The sequence below is a fragment of the Monodelphis domestica genome, chromosome 6 (assembly GCF_027887165.1).
Source record: "Monodelphis domestica isolate mMonDom1 chromosome 6, mMonDom1.pri, whole genome shotgun sequence".
NCBI classification, from domain to species: Eukaryota; Metazoa; Chordata; class Mammalia; order Didelphimorphia; family Didelphidae; genus Monodelphis; species Monodelphis domestica.
In genome coordinates, this window is record NC_077232.1 from 292823269 (window position 1) to 292850619 (window position 27351).

A 27351-nucleotide genomic window follows, 5' to 3' on the forward strand; every position below is an offset into this window, starting at 1 on the left:
TAGCCGGTGGTCCTCCCTCCCCCCCAGGGTGCGGGTAGTGCCAGCCATGGGCTGTGTTTCTAGATGTCAATTCCTTGGGGGCAGAGAAGGTTTCCTTCTTGGCGCCTGTGGCCCAGGGTCTGCCACAGAAACTTGATGCCAGTGAATGGGCAAATGCCCAAAGGCACCTCACCCCTCAATTCTGGATACTGGCTGTAGCTCTCTGGGGCCTTTCCTCAACTGCCCCCTCCAAACCCTGCCATGGCAGGATTCTTGCAGGGATTGGGGCAGTAACCCAGGCTGGGGCCCATCTTCCAGGAATGGATGCTTTTGCTACCTTCTGCTCTGCACCCAAGCCTGTTGGGCCATCACGCTGGTGATGAGGATGACTCCTCTTAGGGGGTGGGGGCTCCCTGACTAATACACACTACCGGGACCTCCAGGGGCTAAGGCCACCTTCCCCAAGGCTTGGGGGCCGGAGGGAGGTCATTCTGAAGGCCTCTCCATTTGAGGGAACCACCCTTTTGGGCTGTTGATCTAAAGCTGAAGATCCATCTGCCTGCTCCATACCAGAACACAGGATGCTTTGACCAACAAAGTCCAAGCCTCCCACTGAGCTCCCAGGAAGTACACAAACAGGAAGTCTCTCAGGAACTGCTAAGGACGTTTATTATCTGTAGTCTTACAGCACGATTCTGGCACCCCCCCACCCCCCAATCGGGCCTCCCCAAATTAGGAGAGGCAGCAATCATTAACAAGAGAACTAGAATAACTGGAAATAAGGTCCACAATCCACGCCAACAGCCCCCGTCAGTGGCCAGGACCAACGTCCCACTGAGCTGGGTTTGGGAGCTGTCTAAAGAACTCGGAATCCTGCCTAGTATTACAAGAATGCGCGTGTCAGAGGCCAGGTTTGAACCCGGGGATTCCATCCACTACAAAATGCTGCCCCAAAACGCGTGCCAGGGAAAAACCAGGCACAAACCCAACAGCCAGAAATCCTCTCCAAATAAGCAAATGAACTAGAGGACCTTGTTTGGGGGAAGGGTGCCAAGCAGAGCATCTGCACCAGGGCCCCAGGTGTACCTAGGTCAGGTAAACAAGCACGGTCAGATGAATGGGCTGGCGACACACTGGGCAGGGCTTGTCTCGGCGCTGTAGCCTCCTGGCACATGTATAGCAGGTCACAAGATGCCCTGTGATGCCATGCACAATGCAGCCGTTCTTGGGGTGGCTCAGACAGATGATGCAAGGCTCTGTGATGCTCAGACTGCTTGAGGGGGCTCGCCAAGAAGACGAGTGAGAATCTCCCAGGCCTCGATAGCTGGACATGGCACTGACTGCTCGGGGATTATTCTCCCTGACCGGGGGAGGTTGAGAGTAGCTCCCCGGCCCTGGTTTTCCGCCTGGAATTTGAGAGAAAAGGCAGCTTAGTGGGGCTGACGGAGCAAAGGAGGACTGCCTGTTCCAGGGGATCTCAGAGGGGGCTTGCTCATAAGCCCAGGGCTTTAGTGGCAAGAATTATGATCCCAGAAGGGGCCTACTTCATTACTAGATGGTGTTAGGGAAGAAGCTCACTGGAACTGGGAACAGATTTTGTTATATTGTGAAAAGGGAGGTTGGGCCAGGATGCCAAGCTCAGAGGCAGCTCCATTCCCAGGGCAGACACTGCCTTTAGTCCCCCCTTCCCCCCTTGAGCGTGTCACCTGTCTGATCATGGGCCGTGCTGGGTTGTGGCAGCAGGGAAGGGGTCCCCTTCTCCTGCACAGCAAGCTTCTGAGAGCCCTGCAAAGAAATGAGGTGAAGCTAGGTAAGACAGGTTAGGCACACCACGGCATTCACCCTAGGCCAAAGACTTGTCGATCTGGGGTCCATTGGGCCTCACTATACAACATGGGGCAGCCAGGCCAGGAGCTAGGAGGATTTGGGGTCAAATTTAGCCTCATCATTTCCTAGCTGAGTGGCCCTGGGCAAGTCACTTAATCCCCAGTGCCTAGCCCTTGACCCTCTGTATCACTAAGACAGAAAGTAAGGGTTTAAAAGAAAAAGGGGGGGAGGGAAGCTCCACACATCATTCATCAGCTAAGGGCTTTTTTTGGAAGCTCACATCATGAGCAGCATTCTTGTTTCCCTGTGGAGAGAATTCTACTCTGGAGCCAAAATGCCAGCAGTTAGCAGTAGGAAAATGTGGAGGGAGGGAAGAATCCTACCGTGCTCCACCATCCAATTTCCTGCCTGCCCTGTCCCATGGTTGGGGATCAGGGCCCTGGCACCCAGAGCAGCGATCACAATCTATTGGGGACAGACAAGAGTCCCGGAGGGCCACCAGCCGGCTCTCTTGGGTTACGGGGCTTGCCCGAGCCCAAGCCCGAGCCCCATGGGCCCTGGCTCTGTGTATACTGTGCCATGCAAGGAGGCTTTGAAGAGGCCCTCAATGGAGCTCCCTCTTTCACAATTTTGATCAAGTTTGCTTGGAGGGGGTAGAAGAGGCCAGCACAAACGGGCTCCCAACCCGTCCTTTGAAACCAGGCCTCTAGTGTGATTGGTGCTTCTGCCACCCACACCCCAGCTCATGTGCGAGTCCCCGAGGGGTCAGTCAGCCTCCAGGCAGGAGCTCTGCCTCTTCTGGGGAGGTATCCTCGCAGTATGATGGCGTCCTCAGCCCTCACGCCACCAGTAGCTACAGCTACATTTTACATCCTTTCAGTCTGGCTACATGGTGTTCCTGCACTCAGGGTGCTGCATCCTGGGATGCCCAGAGGGAAGTCACACATCCCTGCCCTCCTGTGTTGGGTATACCCATGCTGAGATCTCGAAGGAGCACCCCAGGCCTCCTGGCAACATGTGAAACCAAAGCTTTCACAGAAGCTATGGAGAAAAAAGAAATCAAGAAAGGCTTCCTGGAGGAGAAAGCATGTGCCCTGGACTTTAAAGGATGGGTAAGAAGTCAAGAAAGAAGAGAGGGAGAAGATGGTGAAACCCAGAAACCCCCAGGAAAAGGTGTGGAGATTATCCAGCAAGTCAGGTTGAGCTGGTGATGTCTGCCACAAGCTTACGAGATTCTGGGTAGCCCTTCTGGGGTGGCAAAGAACTGGACCCAAAGCAAATGGCCACCTCTTGTCTTTGAGGAGGCAAGTTGTGTTACCAATGGTCTGCCTCCCAGGATCCACCTTCCAGCAGGAGTGACAACCACAGATTCCATTTCCCAGAATGCTCTTGCTGCGGAACATCCCAAATCGGATGGCGCGAGTGCTCACCTGCACGGCCAAGGCTGGGCCCAGCTCCTCCCCTTCTTCATTGGGGCTGTAATCCTCAGATTCCATAGACTCCACTTCATACTCCACACTGAACTGGTCTGAAATAGCATCAGCGGAGTTATCCTAAAGAGAAAAAAGGAAGTGAGCCCCCCAAGCCCCAGACTGGCCAGGAGCCATCCCTCAAGTTCCTCGGGCTCTCTGAAACCATTCCTGCCTCTGGAAGTCACCCCCCCCCCCCAGAGACACTCAATTCGTGAAAGCTGCCCCCCCACCCCACTGGACAGATCTCCGATCCCTCCAGTGATTAGTGAGATCCACAAGCTTCAGACAGCTATTTTCTTGGGCGCCCAAGGGAGGCCAGCACCCACAGCAGTCTGGTCCATGGGTCAGACGAGCTGCTGCCAGTGGGGGAAAGAGGCCCAGGTGAGACACAGCCACTCCCTCACTGTCTTGGGCCTACCAGTTACTACGGAGCTCAGCCTGGCTGCCCCTCACTGGTGGCTCCTTAAATCTCACCCCCTCAACAAGGCAGAAGCAACCATGCGTCCCTCATCTGAACCCGAGTCCTCCAGTACACCCAGATCCCAGGAGGCTCCGAGGGATTAGCAGAATTGAACCCTGGTCACAGATGAGCTAAGAGATGGACTGGAGCCTAGAGCTCCACAGGCCAATACACTTTACATAGTACAGCCCCCTCCCCAAAGATCCTGATAACATTTTAACTCTTCTGTTGTCTTGAAAGTGATACTAAGTATCAGTTCACAGGCAGAAGGTAAGATAACTGGAGTTAAGGGACTTGCCTAGGTAGATGCCTTGAGGCCAGATTTGAACCCAATGCTCCGGGTCTCCAGGACTATGATCTTGTTTAAAAAAATTTATTAAGAATTTGAAGGGGAAAATCTGTGGTATGTAACTTCTGAAGTATTGCACAGAAAGCTGTAATGTTGTTTCTTTTCACTCTCACTGGGCTAATACTGCAAGAAGTTCAGAAAACAAAGGAGATGGTAGAAAGGTCAACTAAGATGCAAGTCAGAAAACAGACCCAGGGCACCCTTTAGTGAGAGAGAAGCAGAACATGCCTGGGATGCTGGCCAAATGGAGGTTGTCTCTTGGAACTGGATGCTCTTGGGGAAGGCAATTGGCTCCTGGATTTTCACTAACTAGGAAGAGACTTGCTGGAGCAGAAGCAAGATTAGCCAGCCTCTCATTTGAGGTTTGGTTCCAAAGAGAGCAGGGTGGCTAGAAGAGGTCTGCCCTCAGCCTCCGCCCAAGCTGGGATGGGCCTGCTCCAGCCAGGCCATGCAGGGAGCTCCCAAGCTCTGCAGTCTCTTGACAGCTTGTGGAAAGGGGAGGCCTATGCAAAGCAGTCAAGAGTTCTTTGGAAGATGGCAATAAAGGGCCTTTAAAGCCCCAAGTTGGGTGGCATAGTGAAGTTTCAAAGCACTAGTTTATCCCCGAAATCTCCTCTCATCTGGGGCACAGCCAGGTCCCAGGGCTGAGAACAATCTGTATACAACGAGAAGGGGATAAAACTGGGGCAAGGCAGAGGCCTTCCTGTGTTTTAGACCTCTGATGCCGCCAAACAATCTGTGAAGTCTCTTCTGCTGGATGGACCGGCAAGGTCCCCAGGAGATTCAGTCACGCTACACAAATGCTGCTTGCTAGTAGCATTCTAATAGGAATGGCAAGCCATAAAGAACCTCATTCTGTTTCTGGGCTGGTGCTTGGTGGGCCTGGCTGGCAGAGTAGGGAGGGACACATTCTGAAGTGGGGCGCCAGGGCAAGTCACTGAAGTCCTCAGGGTCCAAACAATTCCCTACGAGCTGCACAGCAGAGGATGCTCATCTGCCTGCATCCTCAGAGGGCAACCTCTCTCCTGGGAGTTAAACCAACGAGGCTGATTTTATATTCAGACTAATGGTAACCCTCCAAAGAAAGTGGAGGGCAATCACATCCTGTGCTGGGGGCAGCTGCCACTGGGGCTCTTGTATCCACATCTAGGGAGCTCATTTGAAAGGGAATGGCTACTGGCCAAAATACAACCTGGAAGTGTGACCAGGACTGGGAAGGTGCCTTTCCTTCATTCCAGGACAGGTGAAAGGACCAAGGAAAGTTTGGTAGGAGCCTAGAGAGGAACACACCAAAGAGACTGAAGAGTCCCTCACATATACAAAAGTCCATCTGGTGAAAGGAAGGATTCCATTTGCTTTGCTTAGCCACCAAAACATAGAACAAGCATCAGATGAAAGTAAATATCTCTTAACAGTGAGACATGAATAAGGGCCCTTAATGCAAGGCTTTTGCTTTTATTTCTGGGGGTTTCTATAGTTCCTGGAAATAAAGGGGATAAATTGGAGGAGAGGACCCTAAAAAGGTGCCTTTCAACTGTCCACGATGCCCTCCTTGCTTATTGTCATAGGAAATATGTCATCAAGATTTCCCTGTGATGGTTAGGTAGAGTTCGCTGAAGAGACAACAAATGCTGAACTCTGCTCGCTTCAACAAGAAAGAAAAGCCTCCGGCAGTTTCAAAAATGGGATGAATTAGAAACCAGAGACAACCTACTGGTACTGGTATCCAAAATTCAGTAGGGGCTTGGTGAAATGTCTTGCTTTGGCATTGCGGATCAATAGTAACAAAAATTGCCGTTAACCCTCATTAAAAACAACACATTTTTCATCTTGATGAGGCCCCTGGTACTTGAGAGACTATAAACTGCTCCTACAGACCCCTAACAAACATACCATGCAGAGAAGACTCTGTTTTAGGTGTATTTAACATCCGTTTTATACCCCAATGTCTTTGCCTCTCTACCCTTTACCCACCACTGGCCATTGCTTCACTGTAAGGGGAAACCCAACTATCAGATTTAGAACAAAGTTTCCAAGCCTGTTCTGTGTCCTGGATCCCACTGTGGCTTGGAAAAGCCCTGACCCATCAGGCTTCTTTTACCTCCTGGCTTTGTGTGAGCATCCCAATTTGGCTGCCATGCTCTGGGCAGGTACCCTCTCCCCATAACCTCCTTATTCTTTAACTCCTTTCATGAACAGCCAACTCCATCAGTGTGGCAGCTCTATAAGGGAAGGTGCTCTTCATTGTTCAGACTGAAGACCATGTGAACCTTTCTCAAAATGATAGTTGTATGCATAAAATAAAATCCACAGCTTTGGAGAGGAAACTGCATTATTTGAAATCCCAACATCAAAACATTGTTCTTAGCCTGAAATTTAAGGAGCCACTGGGCTAGGAGCAGCTGTTGCTATCCCCTTATCTCTGCGCCTCTCCCTCATTTAACAAAGTCTCATTTACTTGGACAGACTAGAGATTACCGGACTGGAAGGGGTCGTGATCACTGAGGGATGGCCACTGCTTTGTACAGAGGCTACATCACTGCGTACAGAGCATCCACCAATTGAGTGAGAGATGCTGCCCTCACTCTCAGATTTCTCAAGGTTTCCCGATTGTCCGTAAGGCAACTTTTCCACATCCTCATCTTTGAACAAAAAGAAAAATGGAGTTAATTCAAGGCAATTGCCAATGACTTAGAAGGGTGAATCTATTTCTACTGAATCTTTTACTATCACCAAAACCTTGACATTATTGACCTGAGGACTAAAAGAAATTTATGACATGTAAAAACAGTGATTGAAAAGAAGAAACTGTTGACCTAGCCAGAACCTTTCTAGATGAAACAGTCATCTTTCACATTATACCTTCAAGACCTCGGTCCTTTTCAATCATCACTTATTTCTTTTTCCTTCTTTAGAGTCCTGAATGTTTGACATCAAAGCTCAAGTTGGTATTCCGGGAAAGCAACCTTTTGTGTCTAAAAATAAGTAACTACTCTCTGCCCCCAAACATTTCCTAGGAGAGCAGCTTTTTTTTTTTTAATTTAAATAAAACCCTTACCTTCTGTCTTACTGTGTAGTGAGTCAATACTGTGTAGTTCCAAGGCAGAAGAGCGGCAAGGGTTAGGCCATGGGGGTCAGGTGACTTGCCCAGGGTCACACAGCTGGGAAGTGTCTGAGGCCAGATTTGAACCTAGGACCTCCCATCTCTAGGTCTGGCTCTCAATCCACTGAGCTACCCAGCTGCCCCCAGAAACCAACATAGGCAAGTTCTATGAAAAAGAGCCTGGCTGATCGCCAGGGGTTGTGATGCTTAACATGAAGGGGTCCAGAAGAGGCTAGGATAAAAAAATACTCCATGCTGAAGTGCAGAAGCAACATTTAAGATGTACAAAGAGAATACTGTACTGTTAATTATCTAGACACCATTTTATCAATCTTCCTAAAGGAGTTTTGTAGGGTTTTTGACCTATTTGTCACCAATATGAAGATGAAATGCTTTGCAATTCCATTAACCAAAACTGGCTGGTGCCATGTAAAATCGCCAATTTGCAAGCTGCCTTCTGACAAAACATTTGCATAATGCTTGAGAAATGACTAAGTCAAGGTAATTAGGCAATGTTCAGATGCTTCCAGATTCCTCTTACTTGGATAAACCAGTCTAAACCCCATTCACCTCTATCTTGTGGTATCCAAAAACTTCAACTTAAGTGAGCAGCTCTTGACCCAAGATCTGGGACCAGGTTTTGTTCAACATCCTGATAACTGTATTCCCTTTACTGAATGCCTTTTCAAAGGTGACTCAAGAGAAGGGGTCCAGAGGCTTCATCATGTTACCAAAAGTTTCCAGGACACAACAAAATTCTTAGGCTAATCCAGGATTTTAAGACAACAAAGCCTATTCAATCACAGTGGCCCCACTAAAAGAGCATCAAGTTACTTTAAAATCATATTGCCACTTATATTTATTTATTTTTTAGTTGGAAGATGCAACCTTTATTTCTTCAGGCATATCATCCTTCCCTGTGCAGAACAGCAAGACTTCTAGAACCCTCCAGTCAAGAAATCAATGGATGGGCAATTCTGTAACTGAGGACGGGATCTGTGCCAAGTGCTTGGCATGCTGACACAATGAATGAGGCAGTGAAATACTGTAGTGAATACCCGGAATACACAGAAGTCCTTACCCTGGACAATCTCTTCCTGGGTGATCCCCACACCAGGCCCTTCCACTGGGTCCAGAAGGTCTCAGATGAGACGTGGCAGGGGGAAAGTCGCTTTCATCGATGTCAAGAGAAAAGCCATTTCAATACTGAGCTAGTTTCACCTCCTAAGCATTCAATAGCTATTTCTTGGCCAGAATTGGATTTGTGGTCTTTGTGCCCAAGTTCTACTTTCCTTCAAATGAGATATGGCCCGGTCCCAGACAGATCTTTGGCCACAATGATTTGGAAAGGATTGATAAAACAGCTGACATGACCCGAGACATCAACAGAGAGAAAAACCATCACTTTGGCCCCCAAGACAATGGATAGCATTGCCTGCCAGTCTGCTAGGAAACCACTTGAGCCAGTAATACTTACATTGACCTGAGAGACACCCAAGGGACATGGGGGTACAACCATCTGACCACTTACCATATTTAGGCAAGACAGTAGGCACCACTGAGGAATAATGAACCTTTTAAATGCCACCTTGATGTGTTTTTTATTTATGGCTACATTTCACCCACACCCAATTCTTCAGTCCTGAGGTAGCCCATACCTTCCTGCCTGCCACCTAAACAAGGGCACATGAGTCTGGGGGGGCTAGCCCCAGAGGCTGTGCTCCCTGCGTCATCAAGTGGAAAGCTATGCGTGGACACTTTGCACCTGACCTATTCTCAGCATTTACAGTCATTTCCTTTCTGAAGCCAAAAATATTTCTATCAAATGAGACATTACATGTGGTAGGAATTGATTTTGGGGCGTCCCATAGTAAAATACAATAGCAGTAACACGGTGGGTGGCAACTGAAAGGAATTAGAACAACTCAGTGTCAAGAATAATGGCATCTGTTATATGAATATCATTTCATGCAGGTGGAAAATCTTGCCACACCTGAGCTATATTCCCAGCATCCTTTTAGGTTACATCCTCATTTTACGTAAGGATGCTTGGGAGATAAATTTGGCTGAGACCCATGCTGCGAGGCTGTTCTTTTGGAGCTTGTGCTTTTGGTAAAGTGCTGCAGCCGCCAGTCTCTGGGCTTTCCTTGCTCTGCTCACGTGACTGAAAGAACTTTTTTTCCTTTTCCCTCTTTTGATTTATTATTAGAAGTCCTATATATTTTTTAAATACTAGTATTTATTTCTACTCCTACAAAATGAAAAATGCATATAAGAAAAGTGAAAAGAATTCAGAGATGTAGCCACCAAAAGCCCCTTCCCAGCAATGATCACATATCAATCATGTGCCAAAGATTCCCATTCAAGTAAGTATCAGAGGAGGGGTACCTGTTTCACTTGAGGGTCTTCTTGAAGAGGAGGAACGTTCAGTACCCATATTGGGGGATGGATGCTCTTCCCATGGTTCTTGTTCTGACTCCTGAGCACAAATAAAATCACCCATAAGGCTGAAGTCCCTCAGTCAGCCACAGGTGCCTTTTAGGGGTCCAACTCCTTCCAGTGTCCAAGAAACTAAAGTAAAATACCTTTCCAAAGAAGGACATTTCCCTGATTTCTTATTTTACAGGGAGATTTTAGTAGGAACTTTGAAAAAGGATTTGAGCCTAAAGTTTTTAAGACACTTCAAAATAAAAGGAAAACAAGATGGAAAAAGACGTTCTAGTTCTACCCAAACCTGGGAATTGGCTGTCCTTAAAGGCATATGCAGAGGGCATCTCCAGGGCAGAGTCTGTGATGACAAGATAAGTATCTCTAGCCCCTCCGTCTATGTAAGACTCCTGAAGGAAGATGGGAAGTGAACAAGGCAGCATGGAGTGACTTGCTGAGAAAAGGGATTCTGAGCACCAAAGAATCTGTTTGAACCTAAGGGCTTTGTGTTTGAACTAGAAGAGTCTAGACATACTGCAGCTGAGGAGAGTATGGCACTCTGAACTCCAACCAGTGGCTGAAGTTGGAAAAGAAACAAGCCCCCAAACTGGAGCTACTCCCTGAAGAATAAATCTAGGATGCCGGAATCACACACATGCTGGGCCCTGCAACAGTCCAGTGTGATCCGCAACCTGCCTGGGCAGGAGAAGTGGGCAGCCTGGCTAAGCAGCAGACACTCTCATTCAGGGAATTCAGGTTATCAACAGTCTCGCTTGCATTCCAAAGTGGCTGGGGCTCTCTATGTGTTCCATAAGCCTCACTATCATAATCGGGCTAATTAGGGGAGTGGGGGTGGGGACAACACCTTGGCCTAGTATTTAGGGGGACTGCCACTCATGGGGTTAAATCTCTTGGAAAGGGGGAACTTTCCTGTGTGCAACCAAACTGCCTGGATCCCACTGCTGGTAGCATTCTGTTTCTATCAGATAATCTTCAAAGACTAATCAGGTCATTATATGAGATGTGGAGACAGCATGGATTTTCCCCATCACTTGGCCATTACTTTTTAAGGATGGATTTTATGACTGAAGAAGATGCCAAACTCCCCTGCTCCTGACTGACCACAGTGCCTACTCTGCTGGAGCAGAATGGAGATTACCTGACTTGAAAAGAGGGCCACTGCAGGAGAGCCGCCGCTGTGTTCAGAGAGTCTGTCGCCGCGCGCAGAGTACTCCCCACATGGGTGAGACAGGCTGTTCTTTGCTTTCTCAACGGCTTGTCCACAAGCTATCTCCTCCACACTGTCTTCTTTGAACAAAGAAAAATGCTGTTAATTCAGGTAACTGCAACAACCTGAAAAGGGGAGTTCATCTTTTGGGGACTCTTAGTTTCCCCAAGATCTTGACATTAGAGGCCTGGTTAGACTTCAATTTAGCGGCCCCCATGCTTAGCAACTAAAGAAGTGCAAGCTTGTTGGGGGCTTTGCACCGGTCTTTCGGGAAGCTTCCAAGCCCTTCAGAAGAATCTGGTCCTGCACTACTAAGTGACCTGTGTCTCGGGGGCAGATGGAGCAAAAGGTTCCCCATTCAGAAGAGTCCCAGTAGGTACCTGTTTCACTCGGTGGTCTTCCTTCAGACAAGAGAGATGGTCTAGTACCCGCCTTGGGGAATGGATACTTGGCCCATGGTTCTTGCACCGACTCCTGAGCACAGGAGACAAAAAACCAAGGTTAAAAAATGCCACAAATATCACTGTCAACGAGAACATCACCAGTATTTACTCCTCAATTGATGTGGACATCTGATTTCAGTGACTGATCAAGGTGGGGCTGCTGAATTCTTAGCCATGTTTTTCTTTCCATGCCCAAAACACTAGAAACGAAACTAATCCTTGCTGGCCTTAGTTTAATCCCTAGGTAGGAGGCCCTTTGGAAAAAGTACTGGGTCTAGAATGAGGAAGACCGGAGTTCAAATTCAACTTTAGATACTTCTGAGCTGTGTAGACATGGGTATGTCATAATTTTTGTTTCAGTTTCTTTTGACTATAAAATGGGGATGCTTAATAGCACCTATATTCCAGGGTTATTATTAGGATGAAATGTGATATCTGTAAAGCATTAAATGATGCCTGACACATAAAAAGCACCTAATAAAAAGCATTTATTATCTTCCTCCCTCTCCTAAAACCTTCTGGAGTTTGTTCTTCGCAGTATGGTCAGAACGTGGGGAACTAGGTTCAATTTGAGGGAACCTTGGGTCTAGGTCCCCAGAGGGACCCTCAGTTTTAATGGGGGGAGGGGGGGATGCAGGTTATCCTTCAACCAAGAGTCTTAAGGGACCAAGACCAAGGGAAGAAAATATCAAACCAAAAATAAACCAAAAAAAGAAGCCAAAAATAAAGAGAAATGAGAATTCTCTAGTATTGGTGATGAGGTCCTAAGCAAGTGACATCATACATGTTTTAAATGAGGCTCCATCGTGACAAAAACTATGTAATATTGATAGCACTGCCTACAGAATCCCAAGTTGTAGGCTCAGGTCCTGCCCGTAACACTAGCACACATATATGCTGGTTACCAGGACAATTCCCTGACCACAAGCTAAACAAAACAGGCTGCTTGTCTGTCTAGTGCCATCCATTGAGGCGCTTCTGTTTGGGGTTCTGCCAATGAAATCATATTCGTAAGACAGGGAGCCTCCCTAGAAAAAGGATGACAAGCCCATGATCCACTGCCTCTGGCAGCTGCCATTGGGGACATAAGACCTAAGATCGTAAGATCCAGGCCTGGGGAGGATGTCAGAGAAGGAATCGGGGACTAGTCAAAATGGAGCCTGTCAGAGAAGGAATCGGGGACTAGTCAAAATGGAGCCTGTAGAGTGTGACCAGGATAGGGAAGGACCTCTCCCTTCTAAGACTGAGGAAGTTAGATGAGAGCCTAAAAAAGAATCCCATCTTCTTTACTTGGTCACCAAAAGAGCAGACTAAGGGCTAGTGGTAAAAGTGGCAGTCAGATTTTGATTCAGGATAAGGAAGCAAACACCTTAATCATAAATCGGGTATTTTCAATGTTTTACCCTCTTCCACCTGTATGAGAGGAGGAAATCCAGAGACTTTTGGTCATGCAAAGAGCCTCGAATGGATATGAAGATCACCGCTGCAGCAGCAAGGGATGGCAAAGTGAGCTTGGAATTCTGAGAGAAAGGATTGGAGCCTGTCTTTGGCTTTGAGACAGACAGGGAGAAGGTACAGTCTTTGACTGGGTCCAGACCCCAAGAAACCTCTCTTTTCACTGACTAATACCTATCCCCCCAAATCCTCCAACAAGTGGATAGATTGGGAAAGAAGAAAAGTCCACAAGAAGAAATCACCGTGTCTCTCTCTCTCTCTTGAACTGAGGCTTCTGCTGGGCAGAGCCAACAGTAAGGGTTCAACACCTTGAACCCTTCCGGGGCTTGAGGCTTTTGAGCTAAAGTTACCCCAACTTTGGGAGAAGGGTTTAACTAGTTAGGGACCCCTCCTTCCTTTACTCATCCCCTTTTTCCTCACTCTGTCTTGTTTTATTACCTCAGTAGAATAAACTTGTGATTATTATTTTCTTCTTATTATTAACTGGCTGAAGACTGAGTGATGGACATCACATCTCAAACTGAGTTGGGAGTAAAGTGACCTCTCTTCACTTAAGATGGGCTTGCTGAACAACAACAAAGTGATAGAGGGTAATAATGTGGTGAGGGGCCGTATGTAAGGAAAGTTGAAATGGGAAAACAAAACAGACTCACCCTCCTCCTCCTTCTGGGTCAACTTTAAGGACAGATACCTCCTTTGCCTTGCCTTGAGGGGGGGAGCACTCTATTCTCCCTCTGATTCTTTACCAACTGTAAAATACCCTATTGCCCTACTACTTTTTAAAAAGGGAATTTGAAAAAATCTGGCTATTTAATTTAATGGGGAAGATTTTAGCAGCAATTTTAGAATAGGGTTCATGAAACTTTTAAAAATCAAAAACTTTTCTGGCAGTCTGATGAAGCTCATAATGACCCCTTCCCAGAATCATGGGTTTAAAATAAATGCTTAAAATTAAGCATGTAAGTCAAAATGCAATTTCAAAGTAACCTCCACATCAAGACTACTGGTTTCGAAACTCACAGCTGCCCAGCCCTACCATGCTGACAGGTCTTTTACCTTCTTTCCCCTTACAAAAAGATCTCCCCCCCTAAACAAACTGGTCCCCCTACCTCCCCCAGAATTACCGGACTTGAAGGGAAGGCTGCTGTGTGACGGCTACTGCTTTCTCCAGGACCTACACTACTGAATCTACCACATCCACCAAAGGAGAAGGAAATGCTGCTATCCGATTTCTTCCGTTTTTTCAGTTCTCCATAAGATGACTCATTCAAACTGTATTCTTTGTGTGAAAAGAAAATTGAGTTAACTGATAAATCACAACCTAGAAAATAAATTGTTTTTTTACTTAGTTTTGATGTCTTTATTCCATTTTAAATTTCTGAGGATACTTTGTAACGAATCTGAGGTAGCCCATTGTGCCTGGCATCTAAACAAGGGCACATCAATCTTGGGGCTAGCCTCTGGTGAATGACATCAGAAGAGGCTGGTGCCCCCTGCACTATCAAGTGGAAAGCTATGTGTGGACACTATGTTTCTGACCTATTCTCAGCATTTCCAGCCATTTCCTTTCTGAATCCAAAAAAATGCTTCTTCTATCAAATGAGATGTTATGTGTGCTAGGAACCAATTTTGGGGTGTCCCACAGTAAAATGTAATGGCAGTAACATGGTGGGTGGCAAACTAAAAGGAATTAGAATAACTCAGTGTCAAGAATAATGGCTTCTGTTATATGAATATCATTTCATGCATCATATGAAAAAGGCATACATTATAAGAATAAGAGATGTAGCCCCCAAAAGCCCCTTCCCACATTTCAATCATGTGCCCAAGATTCCCATTCAGCTAAGTATCAGGGGAGGGGTACCTGTTTCACTTGAGGGTCTTCTCGCAGAGGAGAGTCCAGTGCCCACACTGGGGGATGGATGCTTTTCCCACAGTTCTTGTTCTGACTCCTGAGCACCAACAAAATAATCGGTAAGGTTGAAGCCCATCGGTCAGCTAGAGGTGCCCTTTAGGGGTCCAACTCCTTCCCATGTTCAAGAACATCACAACCAAATGTGGAAGTTTTGGGCTTGCCCTGTATTTACCCTAATTCATGTGGACAGCTCATCTCATTGATTATCTCAGGTGGAACTGCCTTACTGTCCTGTCTTTCCTCTCCCCAGATGCTTAGAGGTAGGCAGGATCCTGGCCCACTTCATCCTGTACTATTAATCCCTTCTATAACAGTTGGATAAAAGGACAGAGAATCAAGTTTAATTCAATGGGAACATCGGGCCTAGGTTCCAATGGTCCAACCGGGAGGCTTTTTAGCCTTTTAATGGGGAAGGGAGGGTCCATGGTCCCCTAGAGCAGGCTCCAAGTCCAAAGGGACCAAGTGAAGAAAAGAATGAAAACCAGAAATAATCAAAAACCTAAGTTACAAGAAATGTTGGTGATGGGAGGTCTTACGCCAATGAAATTACACAACTTTTAAATGAGGGTCCACTGAGACATACTGTCACAATGGATTATGTTATAGGCAGAACCTGAACCTAAACCTATGACTAGGGATTCTGTGGGCAACTAGCACACACACAGCCACCGGGTCCCAGGTCAAGTTACGGAAGCCCTTAGGCTTATAAACCTTTCCCTGACTATGAGTTATAGCACTGGCTGCTTGTCTATCTACATCCACAGAGGTGGGCACCCTTTTCTTGGGTGGGAAGGGGGGAATGGGTGGGAGGGTGTTATGGCAATGAGATCACATATCCAGATGAAAGGGAGCCTCCATAAAAAGAGGAGGCAACCCCATCATCCTGTCTCTGGGGGTCTTGTATTCAGGTCTGGAGAGGCTTTCTGAGAAGAAATGGTGACTGGCCAAAAAACCCCCAGGGGTATGTGGGTGTGTGAGAGACCAGGATAGGGAGGGGTCCTCTCCTTTTCAGGACTGGTGAAAGGACTGTAAGTTTATTGGAAGCCTAGAGAAGAACCCACAAAAAAGGGTTGTCACACATATGAAGGGCCGTCTGGTGGAAGAGGAACCCCAGTTTGCTTTGCTTGACCACTAAAAGAGCAGAATGAGGGTGTTTTTAAGTGCCTCAGGCCAGATGTTGGTTCAGTTTAAGAGACCCAAGGCCATCATTTTAATAATCAGATGTCTTCACCTCTAGACACTCATCCACCCATATACTGCTCTTTTTAAAAGGGCAATTTTTATTTCACTCTGTATCAGTTCTGGTAGGCTTTTCCATCTTTTTGAAATCATCCTGTTTGTCCCTCCTCAGAGCACAATAGTATTCAATCACCACCATCTACCACAATTTGTTCAGCCATTCCCCAATGGCAGGGCATCCCTTTAAGCTTCCAATTCTTTGCCACCACAAGGAGAGCAATTATAAATATTTTTGTACAAGTAGATCCATCTCCCTTTTCTTGATCTCTTTGATCCAGAATTTTTTTTTAATTAAAAACTTCTCTTTGGCAATCTAGTAAATGGCCCAAAAGTCACATCTGATCATTACAGTTTAGATTCATAAAGTTTGATGGATTGAACAATACAATTGTAATGTAATCAATTTACCAAAATAACTTCCCAAACCTCAGGTGAAGAACCCTTGGTTTAGAAACTCACTTTTACCCTTTTGGGAAAAAAATCTCTCCTTCATCCCCCTTCTTCTCCCCCTATCACGTCTGACGTCACAAAATGTTCATTTCTTTGAATCAAACAATGATTACCAGGAGAACATTGTACACAGACTGATACACTGTGGTACAATTGAATGTAATGGACTTCTCCATTAGAGGCAATGCAGTGATCCTGAACAACCTGGAGGGATCTATGAGAAAGAACACTATCTACATGCAGAGGGAACACAGTGGGAGTAAAAATCACTGAAGAAAAACAACTGCTCGAACACATAGATCAAAGGGTTATAGTTGGGGATGTAGACTCTTAAAGAATCATCCTAGTGCAAACAACGATATGGAAATGGGTTCTGATCGAGGATACAAGTAATACCCAATGAAATTGCACATCAGCTACAGGAAGGGGAGGGAGGGAAATATTGTGATTATTGTAACCAAGGAATAATGTTCTAAATTGACTAAATAAATTAATAAAAAAAAACAATGATTACCATAGTTGAAGTGATGAATCCTGTATGCCTCAGACTGCTTTCTCTAGGCTCTCCAGGCCATATGCCACTGAGCACACCACAACCACCCAATGGCAAAGAAAGGCTGCTCTCTGACTTCTGCTGACTTCTGGGCTGTCCACAAGGCAACTCTTCCATATTATCTTCTTTACAATAAAAATATATTAATTCATACAATTGCAACAACCTCATCAAAATAGTGATGTTAAAGGTGTGGAGAATAAAAGAAAGATAACAGTGACTGCAAACAATGATTGGAAAGAGAAAAACAGCTGCCTGGAACACCTCTAGATGAGACTGCAAGCAGCCATCCCTCCCATCCCCCCAATTACCTCTGCAGACTTAAATTCTTTAGGTTATCATTGATTAAATTCAGTTCCTCTAAAAAGCCTTAAATGCTTGCTTTTCTTGAAAGTTGAACTTTCATAATTTTTGTCATTGGCACCTCAACTTTGAGGATAAAAACAAAAACAAAAGCCCCCAAAACATGCCCCTAAATGGTTTATTCAGAAAGTTACTGTAAAGTTTGAGTGTCTTCAGTACCCAAGTTTTTCAGCAACTCCAAACCAAAAATGATGAGAACTTCCCACAACATTTGGCGTTGAACCCATCTGTCCACAACATAGAAATACTAACAACTTATGGCTAAGATACCAAGTATCTGTGAGGCCAGACAGAAATTGACTAACTGAAACTGAAGGAAATTGTTTAATTGGTGAGTTGGAAAGGTGGCTTCCGGAGAGCAGAATGCCAGAAGTCAAGCCCAGGCCCTCAGGACTCATCCTGCTCAAAATAGGTAGAAAATTCATCTGAAAGAATATTTATTGTGAAATCCAAGAACACATCCCAACAAATTAAAGAGCACAGTGGAGTTGCTTGCTAAGAACTAAGATGGAGGAATAAAGACTGTTCCACTCCCCCCATCCCTCCACACATAAAAAAACAAAGGAAAGCTGGAGGAACATGTCTCACTGGGGTAAAAGATTGGTCCAGGCAACACAGTGTATGTGAGAATCTGCAGAACCTGGGGCAGCCCAACTTGCCACAACCCCACCAGAATGCGACGGAGCCCAACTTGAGCCACTCCACAGAGATAGAAGGCAGGCGGCCTACAAACTCTCCCATGGCAGCAGAGCCCAGGCCTCAAAGGAAAGCGTAAAAGAACATTAGACCCCAAAAGAGCCCCCAGAATAACTTGAAAAGAATTTAAATGACTAGAGAATTGACAGAAAAATTCTGTAGCTGGGGAAAAAATAATTCATTTCAGAAATTAAGGGGAAGGAGCAGCTGGGTGGCTCATTGAATTGAGAACCAGGCCCAGAGGCAGGAGGTTCCAAATCTGGCCTGAGATACTTCCTAGCTGTGTGACCCTGGGCAATTCCCTTACCTCCCATTGCCTAGTCCTTAATGCTCTTCTGTCTTAGAACCAATAAACAATATTGATTCTAGGGCAGAAGGTAAGGATTAAAAAAGAAAAAAAGAAATGGGTGGTAGGGGTGGGTGGGTTGCAAAACCAAAATGGCAGCTTAGTAGCAGTGAAAGCCAGAGCAGTTCAGGCAGCTCAGGTTCCAAACCTCAGCACAAGACAACTTTGAAACCCCAGAAGCCTGCCTATGCCAAAAACTGAGCACCCACACCCGCTGCTTGAAACCATCAGCAAGTATTATCTGTAATGGGGACAGACTAAATTCTTTCACAATAAGATTGGGGATAAAACAAGGATGCTAATTATCCCCAGTATTTGATACTGAACTAGAAATGCTAGCTATATCAATAAGAGCAGAGAAAAAATGCTCCAAGTCACTATTCATTAAAGAAATGCAAATGAAAACAACTCTAAGATACTACACCTCACACCTACCTGATAGGCTAACATGACAAAATAGGAAAATGATAGTATTGGAGGGGACTGGGGAAAACTGAAACACTAACATTGTTGCCGTTAACTGTGAAGTGATACTACCATTCTGGACAGCAATATGGAACCAGGCTCAAAGGCTTACAAAACTATCCTTTGGACCCAGCAATGCAATGCCACTAATGGGTCTGTATCCCAAAGATATCATATAAAGGAAAAGGACTTGGCTGTACCAAAGTATTTTTAGCAGTTTTTTGTAGTGGCAAAGAATTTGGAAACTATGGGGTTGTCCAGCACTTGGGAAATGTTATGGTACATTCCAAGCAATGGAAAAAGTTGTAGTATATGGTTTAATGGGATACTACTGTGCCATGAGAAATGCCAGAAAGGAGTTCAGAAAGACTCATGAATTGAGGCAAAGTGAAGTGAGCAGAACCAGAACACTGTACATAGTAACAGAAATATTACATGATGATCAACTGTAAAGGACTAAACCATTATCAGCAAAGGAAGGGATGGTTTCTGGTAATCTTGCTATTTACTAAGCACTTCCAGGTGACACTGCAAGACTTACGGAAGCACCTATCCCTGGATACAGATCACAGAGGGGAGCAACTATGGTCCTGGTCCCGGTCCCAGGCAGAGTTTCTGAAGGGACCTTGCAATCAAACTGCTATTATAAGATTTGATTAGGCCTGTGACTCTAGACCTAAGATCTGAGATCTGGTTTTGTCCAATATCCTAATCACTGCATTCTAAGATAACTGGTTTCTCTTTACTAAATGCCTTTCCAAATATGACTTGGAGAAAAGGTCCAGAGGCTTCACCACACTAATAAACCAGGGAGAGAACTCTTGGATTACACTGGAATTTTTAAAGAAAAGCCCTTTCAATCAATCACTTGGCTCCCATTGAAACAGTATTAGTATTTCCTTTATGATGATAATTAATATTATCATTGATTATACTAAGGTAGGGGACAAAATAGTGAGTGGCACTGATAAATCTAAAATGTTTATTTCATCTTGATATCTTCCTGTTTTTTATTTATGGGTTCATTTCACAGCAGACCTAACAACCCTTGAATACTGATGTAGCCCCCCTTCTACCTGACATTCACTGAAGAGGTACACACCAAAGGTGCAAAAAAATCTGGTGCCCCCAGACTACCAAGTGGAATGTTTTATGTGCATGCTTTGGACCTGCCCTATTTCTTATAACATCACTAGCCATTTCTTCTTTGAATCTAGATACATTTGTTTTCTCGATTGAGAAGTTTTATGGGTTATAAACCGATTTTAGGACATCCCATGGCAAAATGCAATGCAGTAATAGGACAAGTGGCAAACTGCAGAGAACTATAGGAGAATAATTAACAGGGTCAAGAGACAGTCAAACATTGTATGAAGAGAGGATGGCAAGAACTTGGAGCCCCTTTCCAGCAGTAACTGAAAATTAACCATGAGGAACTACCAAGCTATTTCCAGAAATACTAAAGCAAAGCTTCTTGAATCAGATAAACATTCATGGTTACCTCTTTCACGTGGGGATCTTCTTCCAGAGGTGGTGGATGGTCTAGTGTCCACAGTGGAGGATGGCTGCTCTTCCCATAGTCCCCGCACTGACTTCTGAGCACAGGAGACAAAGAAATAAACAAACCAGGCTGAAGAAACACCAGGGAGTTAGTTCTCCCTTCAGGATCCAACTCCTTCCTTAGTTCAAGGATACCACAACCCAATGGGAAAGGTTTAGGCTTACCTTGTGTTTACTCTCCAATTCACGCAACTCAGGAGGGCTAATAGACTCTAAAGCAAAAACACACACAAGAATTTAATAGAATAAAATTAGTTATTAATGGGCAAAATAGGAAGTTTCACACAGTTCAAAGTCTTATCCAATATGATATGAGTGTGTTGGAAGTTAAAAATGGGCATATATCTACTGCTACAGTGCTTCAGTTTCTTCCCCTGTAAAATGGGCATACATACCGCTACCCGCCAACTCTCACTGAAATCTTCAATGAGACCTTCACCATACAATCAGCTACAGTCTACCTATTGTTCCCACCAATGTGAACACTAACTGAAGCTGCCCCATTTTCCTGCTCTTGCAATGTTTAGGTATTACTGTAGGAGAGAAGAGCATATGGAGGTGCCTGTCTTGGTCTTAATTGTTATAGTCACTTGCCTAAGGCTTCTCAGGGAAGCAAACCTCTGAATAAGAGAAGCACCTTTCCAGATGCTAGGTAATGAAGCAGCTACATGGTCTAGTGGAGAGTGCTTGACAAGTCAGGAAGACCCAAGTTAGAATTAGGCCTCAGATACTGCCTACCTAGCTAGTTGAGCAAGTCATTTCATCTCTACCTCAGTTTCCCCATTTATAAAATGGGGGTATTGAATGCACTGCCTTTCCAGGACTGTTTATAAATTCAATGATAACACATAGAAAAAGTGCATTTTTTCAAGCTCCCTCCAAGTTAGCAATCTCACTCCGATGCCATTTGGTGAGTTTCTCCACAAAAGTCTCTACCTAGAGGGCCTCCTTTGCTGTCCTTCTTGGGCTGCACATCTCTATTCAGGTCTTTCCTGCAGGTAAAGGAAGTGGCAGGGATAACAGGTGGATACTTGCTTTCTCTCTTCAGGCAAGGTAGCAGCCAGAGGATCAGGGCAGAGAGGGCAAGATGCAGACAAAGGGAATTTGGGGGGATGGAAGGGGCTGAGATTCGAGATAATGGACCACTTGATGGCCCAGGAAGAGGAACTTGGAGATAACCTCCAGTAAGTTCTAACTCACAACAAACAATGGAGACTAATAATTAAAGTATTTGTACAGCACATACTCCATACAAGGCGCTGTATCAAATGCTTTACAGATATCATATCTCACAACTTCCCTGGGAAGGAGCTTCTAGTATTATCCCCATGTTCGAGTTGAGGAAACTGAAGCAGACAGAGATGAGGACTTGCCCAGGGCCACAAGCAGTGTCTGTGCCTGGATGGGAACTCGAGTCTTCCTGATGGTGAGCACGGCACTGCCCAAGAAGTGAAGTCACTGTTTGTCTGGGACGTCTAAGACCCAGGCTTCAGAGAATCCAACAGAGTAATTTTGTGGAGGTTTTCATTTTCATTTCAATGAAAAAAGGTTTCTGACATTCAGAAATGAGAGCTGTGAGTGCACATGTTTATCTAACTCAGTTGTGTTGGTGGCTCCCAAGTGAATGATGTCCTTTCCAAGTGATTTTGGTAGAAGGCTGCAAGGCCAAGGGAGGCAGAGAGCCTAAGAACAGATAAGGTGTTACTAGCCCTGGTACAGGGGGCAGCCTGGTGTTTCACCTTCGGCCTAATCCTGGAGAAGAGCACCTGAATGCTGTCTGAGAGGTCTGGCCCAGGAAAGCAAAGACCGCAGAAATCCCTGTCCCAAACAGGTAGCTTCCAAGTGCTCTCTCAGGGCCAAGGTTAATTCCTTCTCCTCATCATATGGGGGGAAAGGAGGATGGCCTGGCACAGGATCCAGGACACGGTCTCCACTCCTTCAAGGGCACAGGCAACTGGGCTCCGTGGAAAAGGAAAACAAAGAAGTCAAAACTTAGCCATCCTTGGCCTAGCCAATTGTCTGGCCTACTGACCATGACCTGAAATCTGCTCATAGATCTGTTTTCACTTAGAAGTGATCCCCTTGACTAACCAAGGTCTTCCTCATCCCTTAACTTTCCATACCAGCCAATAAACTCTGGCTTGTCAAGGCTGGAGATATTCTAAATATACCCAAAGCAGGATGTACTGGATCCTTTCAAGTGTCATATAATTTCTGTTCATTTGTAGGCTCTCATTATATCAAGCAATTAAAACGAATTACTCTGCTAAATTAATGCGGTTTGAGAAAGGCATCATTACAAAATGCTGGAGTCTATATATATGCTGCTTAGAAACACATGAGAAGTCTTAAAGCTCAACTTACCTGAAGGATCAACTGCAATTAAGTTTCTATAAATCATCGCAGATAATTTCCTAGGAGAGGAAAACAACAAAAACCAGACACCTGAAACTGGAAAGTTGCACATTGGTGGCCCATACATCAATGAGACCAAAAACGTCAAGCTGTTAGGAGGAACCTACTCATGGGGATGAAAGAAAAGCCCCTTTCCTCCATAGTCCCTGGGCCTCCTAGCTCCATCTAGGGCCGACACGGGGAGCAGGGGGCACCTAAGCCAAGCTGGATGGGCAGCTCAGCTCTGTCTCTATGGGGTTACCATCACTCAGAGAACAAGTGACCCAAGGACATTAATTCAGGGTATCAGGAGAGCCCAGGAGGGAGGGAAAACCGGTCTCTCTGGTCATTCACCAGGCAGCTGATGGGAGGGAACATGGCTAAGCTCTCCATAAACAAGACTGATGAGAAAGGGTTTCACGCCTCAATTAGACCAAAGCGATGTCACCAAGTTATGTAAGCTGTCACCATTAAGCGGAAGTTTTCTTAACCCACATACTTTGATTTCTCAAATTACATTCCAAGATAAAAATATGCTGTGATAAAGAGGGCCAATTAGAAAATGATCAGTTTTCATGGAAATGTAGAGGAAGTCTTCTGCCAATTTCCAATTACTTCTTGTCATCTTTAGTTGATAATGTGGAGACAGAAGGATGGTAGGAGGCCAGGGTCCATCTGCTGAACCAAACCAGGTATAAAGTTCCAGTTTACAAGACTCCAATGGAAAACCTTTTGCCTCACCATTCCCTTTAGTTAAAACTGGGAAAACCCCATTTCATATTTGTCAGTCAAGGAAGATGCATTTTTTAAGCAGAGGCCAAAGGGTCTAAAGCCACAGTGATCAGGTTTTGGGTCCTGCAGAAGGACTGCCCTGCTGGCCCTTTCCCTAAGGGCTCTGAAGCCATCACCCAAATAGCTCTGGCTGGGAAGAGGCTCCAATTACCTACCTGTGCTCTCTCATGGAGAAGCTGGATGCTCCAAACACATCTCCAAGAAGGTCATTGGAACAACAGACAACATGCTCTTGCTCTTTATCAAATAACCCCTTTGTCTTGATATATTCTCCAAGATAGAATAAAATCTGGGGGGAAGAAATGAGACAGGGGAAGGTGAAGAATTCCAAGTAGTACGGGTGTTAAATATCCCAACGATAGTAAGGATCTATATGGGAAGGAATAGGAGGGGAGAGAAAGCACTGGCACCCACACCCCTGGCAGTTCAGAGGGGATCGATCTCACTGTGAGCACCACTGGGGCCCCTTGTTGGCTAGGTGTATCCCCACCCCTCATTCAATTAGAAACCCTGGAGAGAGGCAGCTCTCTGAGGCTCTTCCTGCTATGCTAGTCTTTCCCAGGCCCTCTGCTTTCTCTTCCCAACACCAGGACTACTTTTGGAGAACACTCCCTAATGGGAATGGGCCTCCTGCCTGTCTGTCTGAACTTTCTGGCCCATCCTTTAGCACCCTGACATCCCCCAAGGGTGGGTCCTGGATCCTATTTCTTCTCGTTCTCCCCTCAGCGATCTCGCCAGTTCCCATGGGTTCCAGGGCCATCTCTGCAGATGATGCCCAGATTTCTCTCTCTCATACCTATTACTCCTCTTGACATCCAGCTTTCTATCTACTTAGAGAGCAGTTACCAGCAGCTAGGTTGTACAGCAAGTAAGAGTGCCTGCCAGGAATAGAGTCAGGAAGACGTATCTTCTTCCCCAGTTCAGATCTGACCTCGGATACTTCCTGGCTGGTGTGACCATCTTGTATGCCTCAGTTTCCTCATCGGTAACATGAGCCAGACAAGGAAATGGCAACCATTCAGTATCTTTGCCAACAAACCCCCCAAATGGAGTCACAACTGAACATCAGCAGACAGTTAAGATAGCTAAGTAGGCAAGTAGGTAGGCATGGAACTGTAATCCCATACCCACCTGGGTAGATACCAGCTCAGTCTCTCTACGTACCTAGGACAGATCAGAGGTCCAGGGTCTCCTGTACTCTGCTATGGCTCTACTTCTCTGCATTTATCTTGTTCTCCCCTGCGTTCTGGCCATCCTTTAAACCACCTAGAAATCAGCTCTCTACATCCAAGCTCCCCCCCAAGGCCCGCTAGCTAAGCGGTGGTAAGATACACAGTCCCCTGTCTCCCAACCACAGATCTAGTTCTCTCTCTTGATTTAGGGAACTCGATCCAAACCAGTATCTAAGATCTCCCCAGATAAGGCTATCTGGTATAGATCAGACTTCCCTGCCTCCATCCAGGGAGATAAGCCACGTCCCTACCTTGGGGTCTGAGTGCCATGCCAGGGAGACAAAGAAAAAAGCAGTCTCTGTTGTCCAGGAGCTCGGACTAAGGGGGAAGACAGCATGCTAACACAGGATGTAAAACAAGCTCTACACAGGAGAAACTGGAGCTCACCGAGAGGGGAACAGGACAGGCTTCCACGAAAGAAAGGCACAACGTTAGCTGGGATTTGGAACTAGGGAGGCAGGGGCAGAGGAGAATCCTCGAGAATGCCATCCAGACTCTGAGCTCTAAGGTCTAGAAGTCCAATCCCCTTTATAGATGACCAAACCAGACTGGGGAGTCTCCAGACTCTTGGTTCCAGGCCTCAGGTCCATTTAAATCCAGCTCCTTGGACCTGGAGCCCATACTGCCCATGGCACCTTATCTCTCGGCCACCCAAGTGCCACGAGCCTCCCTTCTGGCCTCACTGCAGTTCACCACCTCCCAGCCTCCAAGCAACCTCCCTCACACCCACCGAGCCAGGCCTCTGTCCATCAGCTCTCCGCCCTAGCGGCACAGCCTTCTCAGGGATGCCACCATTGCCCTCTTTAAGTTCAGCTCTCTCCAAGTAGCTTCCTTAGTAGGAAGATCTACTGGAGTGTCCCTCTGCCCTCCCGGAACTTTATGGACTCCAACCCTGGTGGGTCAGGTTGCACACTTCCTGCCCATCTCCACTTCCTCTTCTCCTAATAAGAGTGGGAGCTTCTAGGGGGGGCCCAGGGCCTGACACATTAATAAGAACTTGTGCCCAACTTACATGGACAACTCTTCAGAGCCCAGCAGCCTCCACGCCGGTGGCATCGGCCCCTGGCACCTCCAGCCCACAATCCCAGATGCCTGGAGGCTCCACTCCAGGGGGCAGCCCTGTTCCCATAGAATGTAAATGCCTAACTAGGATGGGCCATTGTCCTTCCTATTGTCTTTGAAAGGGCAGCATTTCAACGAGTGTGAATCACATCCAAAGGTTTAAAATTAAAACAAAGGCCAAATAATTGGGAAAAAATAAACACTGCTCAGGGAAAAAAACCAATCCTACCTATGGGGGCGTGGTGGGAGCCGGCCAGCCACAAAAAGAGGTGGCAGGTCCGAAGGGCTCCAGCTTAGGAGAAAAAAGGTCTAAGGGCTGGTTTGGGGGCCCTTGGGGGAGTCCCGCTTCGATTCCTCACTTGCAGACTGAGGATAACAGCACCTATTTGCCAGGGTGCCTGTGAGGTTTCTAGGGATTTCTGAGAACCATAAAGTGTTACACCAACACGGCCATTACTCTTATTCTTGGGGCCCTCCTAGAGAAAACAGAGTCGGTGTCTTTTCCCCAAAGGGAGCCCGAGCCCAAGGGGGGGGAGCCCTGACCCCCTTCCTTGAGCCAGCTGAATGCAGTCCAGGAGTCCGCAATGGCTGGGCCGCGTGGGGATGCCTCTCCCTCACCGGGGGTCCTCAAAGATGCGGGGGGGGGTGCGGGGGGCGCGGAGACTGTAGACCGGCTCCATATCACGGGCGGGCACTCCCTTATCTATCCCTGCTGTGGGCGCCATAATTAGCACCTGGGGAATCAGTCTCCGCACCTGCTGGTCGAGGGGTGGGGATTCCCCGCGGTGCAACCCCTTTTCTCCAAAGCCTGCCTTTTAAGGGGGCTCGAGGGAGGCCTACTAACCACACCAACTCGGCGTGGCTGAAAGGGGTTCAAGGAAAGGGAGGGCTGCTCAGGATCCAACCACCCCCCACTTGCGGGGTCCCTTCCCTAGAAAGGTTTCCGTTCCACTGGGGGGGGTCAACCGGTCGCCCCTTTACCCTTTATCCCCCTCCTCACCTGGCCATAGGTGAACACGTCCTCACAGGCGCCGCCGTCCCTGAGGACCCTCAGGAACAAGGTCTGGGGTCGGAACTGGGGGGGGACACACGAGGAGGGCTGTGAACTTGGCAGCACCCTGAGGCTTGCCCGGCTCAGCTCTGCCTCTGTTTCCCCTGGGAGGAGTCCACCTCTCAGCCCCAGCTCACTCACCAGGGAGTCTCTGGAGGTACCCTGCACCAGCTCCGCTCCTGCTGCCTCCATGATACTCCCAAGAACCTCGCTGAGACTGGCCCAGTAGTCTCACCTCGTGTTGTAGTCTTCACCCCCAAGCCCCGCCCTTCCGCCTCCACCCCTCCTCCACAGGAAGCCCCGCCCTCAGGACACGGGGCCAGCCGCGTGCTACCCAGGTGTTGTCCTGGGCAGGGCCTCTGGGGTACCGCCTGTGCGGTAGCTCCCACCCATCAACCCTTGGTGCCTCGAGGCGTCCCTCCCGCCTACCCCCAGGAGGGGAAGGGGGAATGTCTGGAGTGCCTGCCCACGTCATTTACAAACCCAGATT

General features: G+C 46.8%; 1 protein-coding gene across 5 annotated transcripts; it reads right to left on the reverse strand.

Annotated features, from left to right (window-relative positions):
• Nucleotides 1-632: 632 nt before the first annotated feature.
• On the reverse strand, nt 633-27148 carry LOC103092862 (E3 ubiquitin-protein ligase Mdm2-like). Of its 5 annotated transcripts, XM_056803390.1 has the most exons (16): nt 27003-27139; nt 26811-26885; nt 23672-23805; nt 22695-22744; nt 20496-20542; nt 20272-20365; nt 16862-17025; nt 14608-14695; nt 13868-14022; nt 11226-11319; nt 10777-10925; nt 9579-9669; nt 6566-6729; nt 3237-3359; nt 1686-1764; nt 633-1385 (listed from the first exon to the last, which is right to left on the reverse strand). In XM_056803390.1, the coding sequence occupies exons 1-16, from the start codon at nt 27051-27053 to the stop codon at nt 1066-1068; spliced, it is 1878 nt and encodes a 625-aa protein (XP_056659368.1). In that variant the 5' UTR covers nt 27054-27139; the 3' UTR covers nt 633-1065. The 5 variants fall into 5 exon arrangements, with proteins under 5 accessions (XP_056659368.1, XP_056659367.1, XP_056659366.1 ...); XM_056803389.1 differs by having other exon boundaries at nt 20272-20362; nt 26811-27144; XM_056803388.1 differs by having other exon boundaries at nt 10777-10922; nt 26811-27144.
• Between the last annotated feature and the right edge of the window lie 203 nt (nt 27149-27351).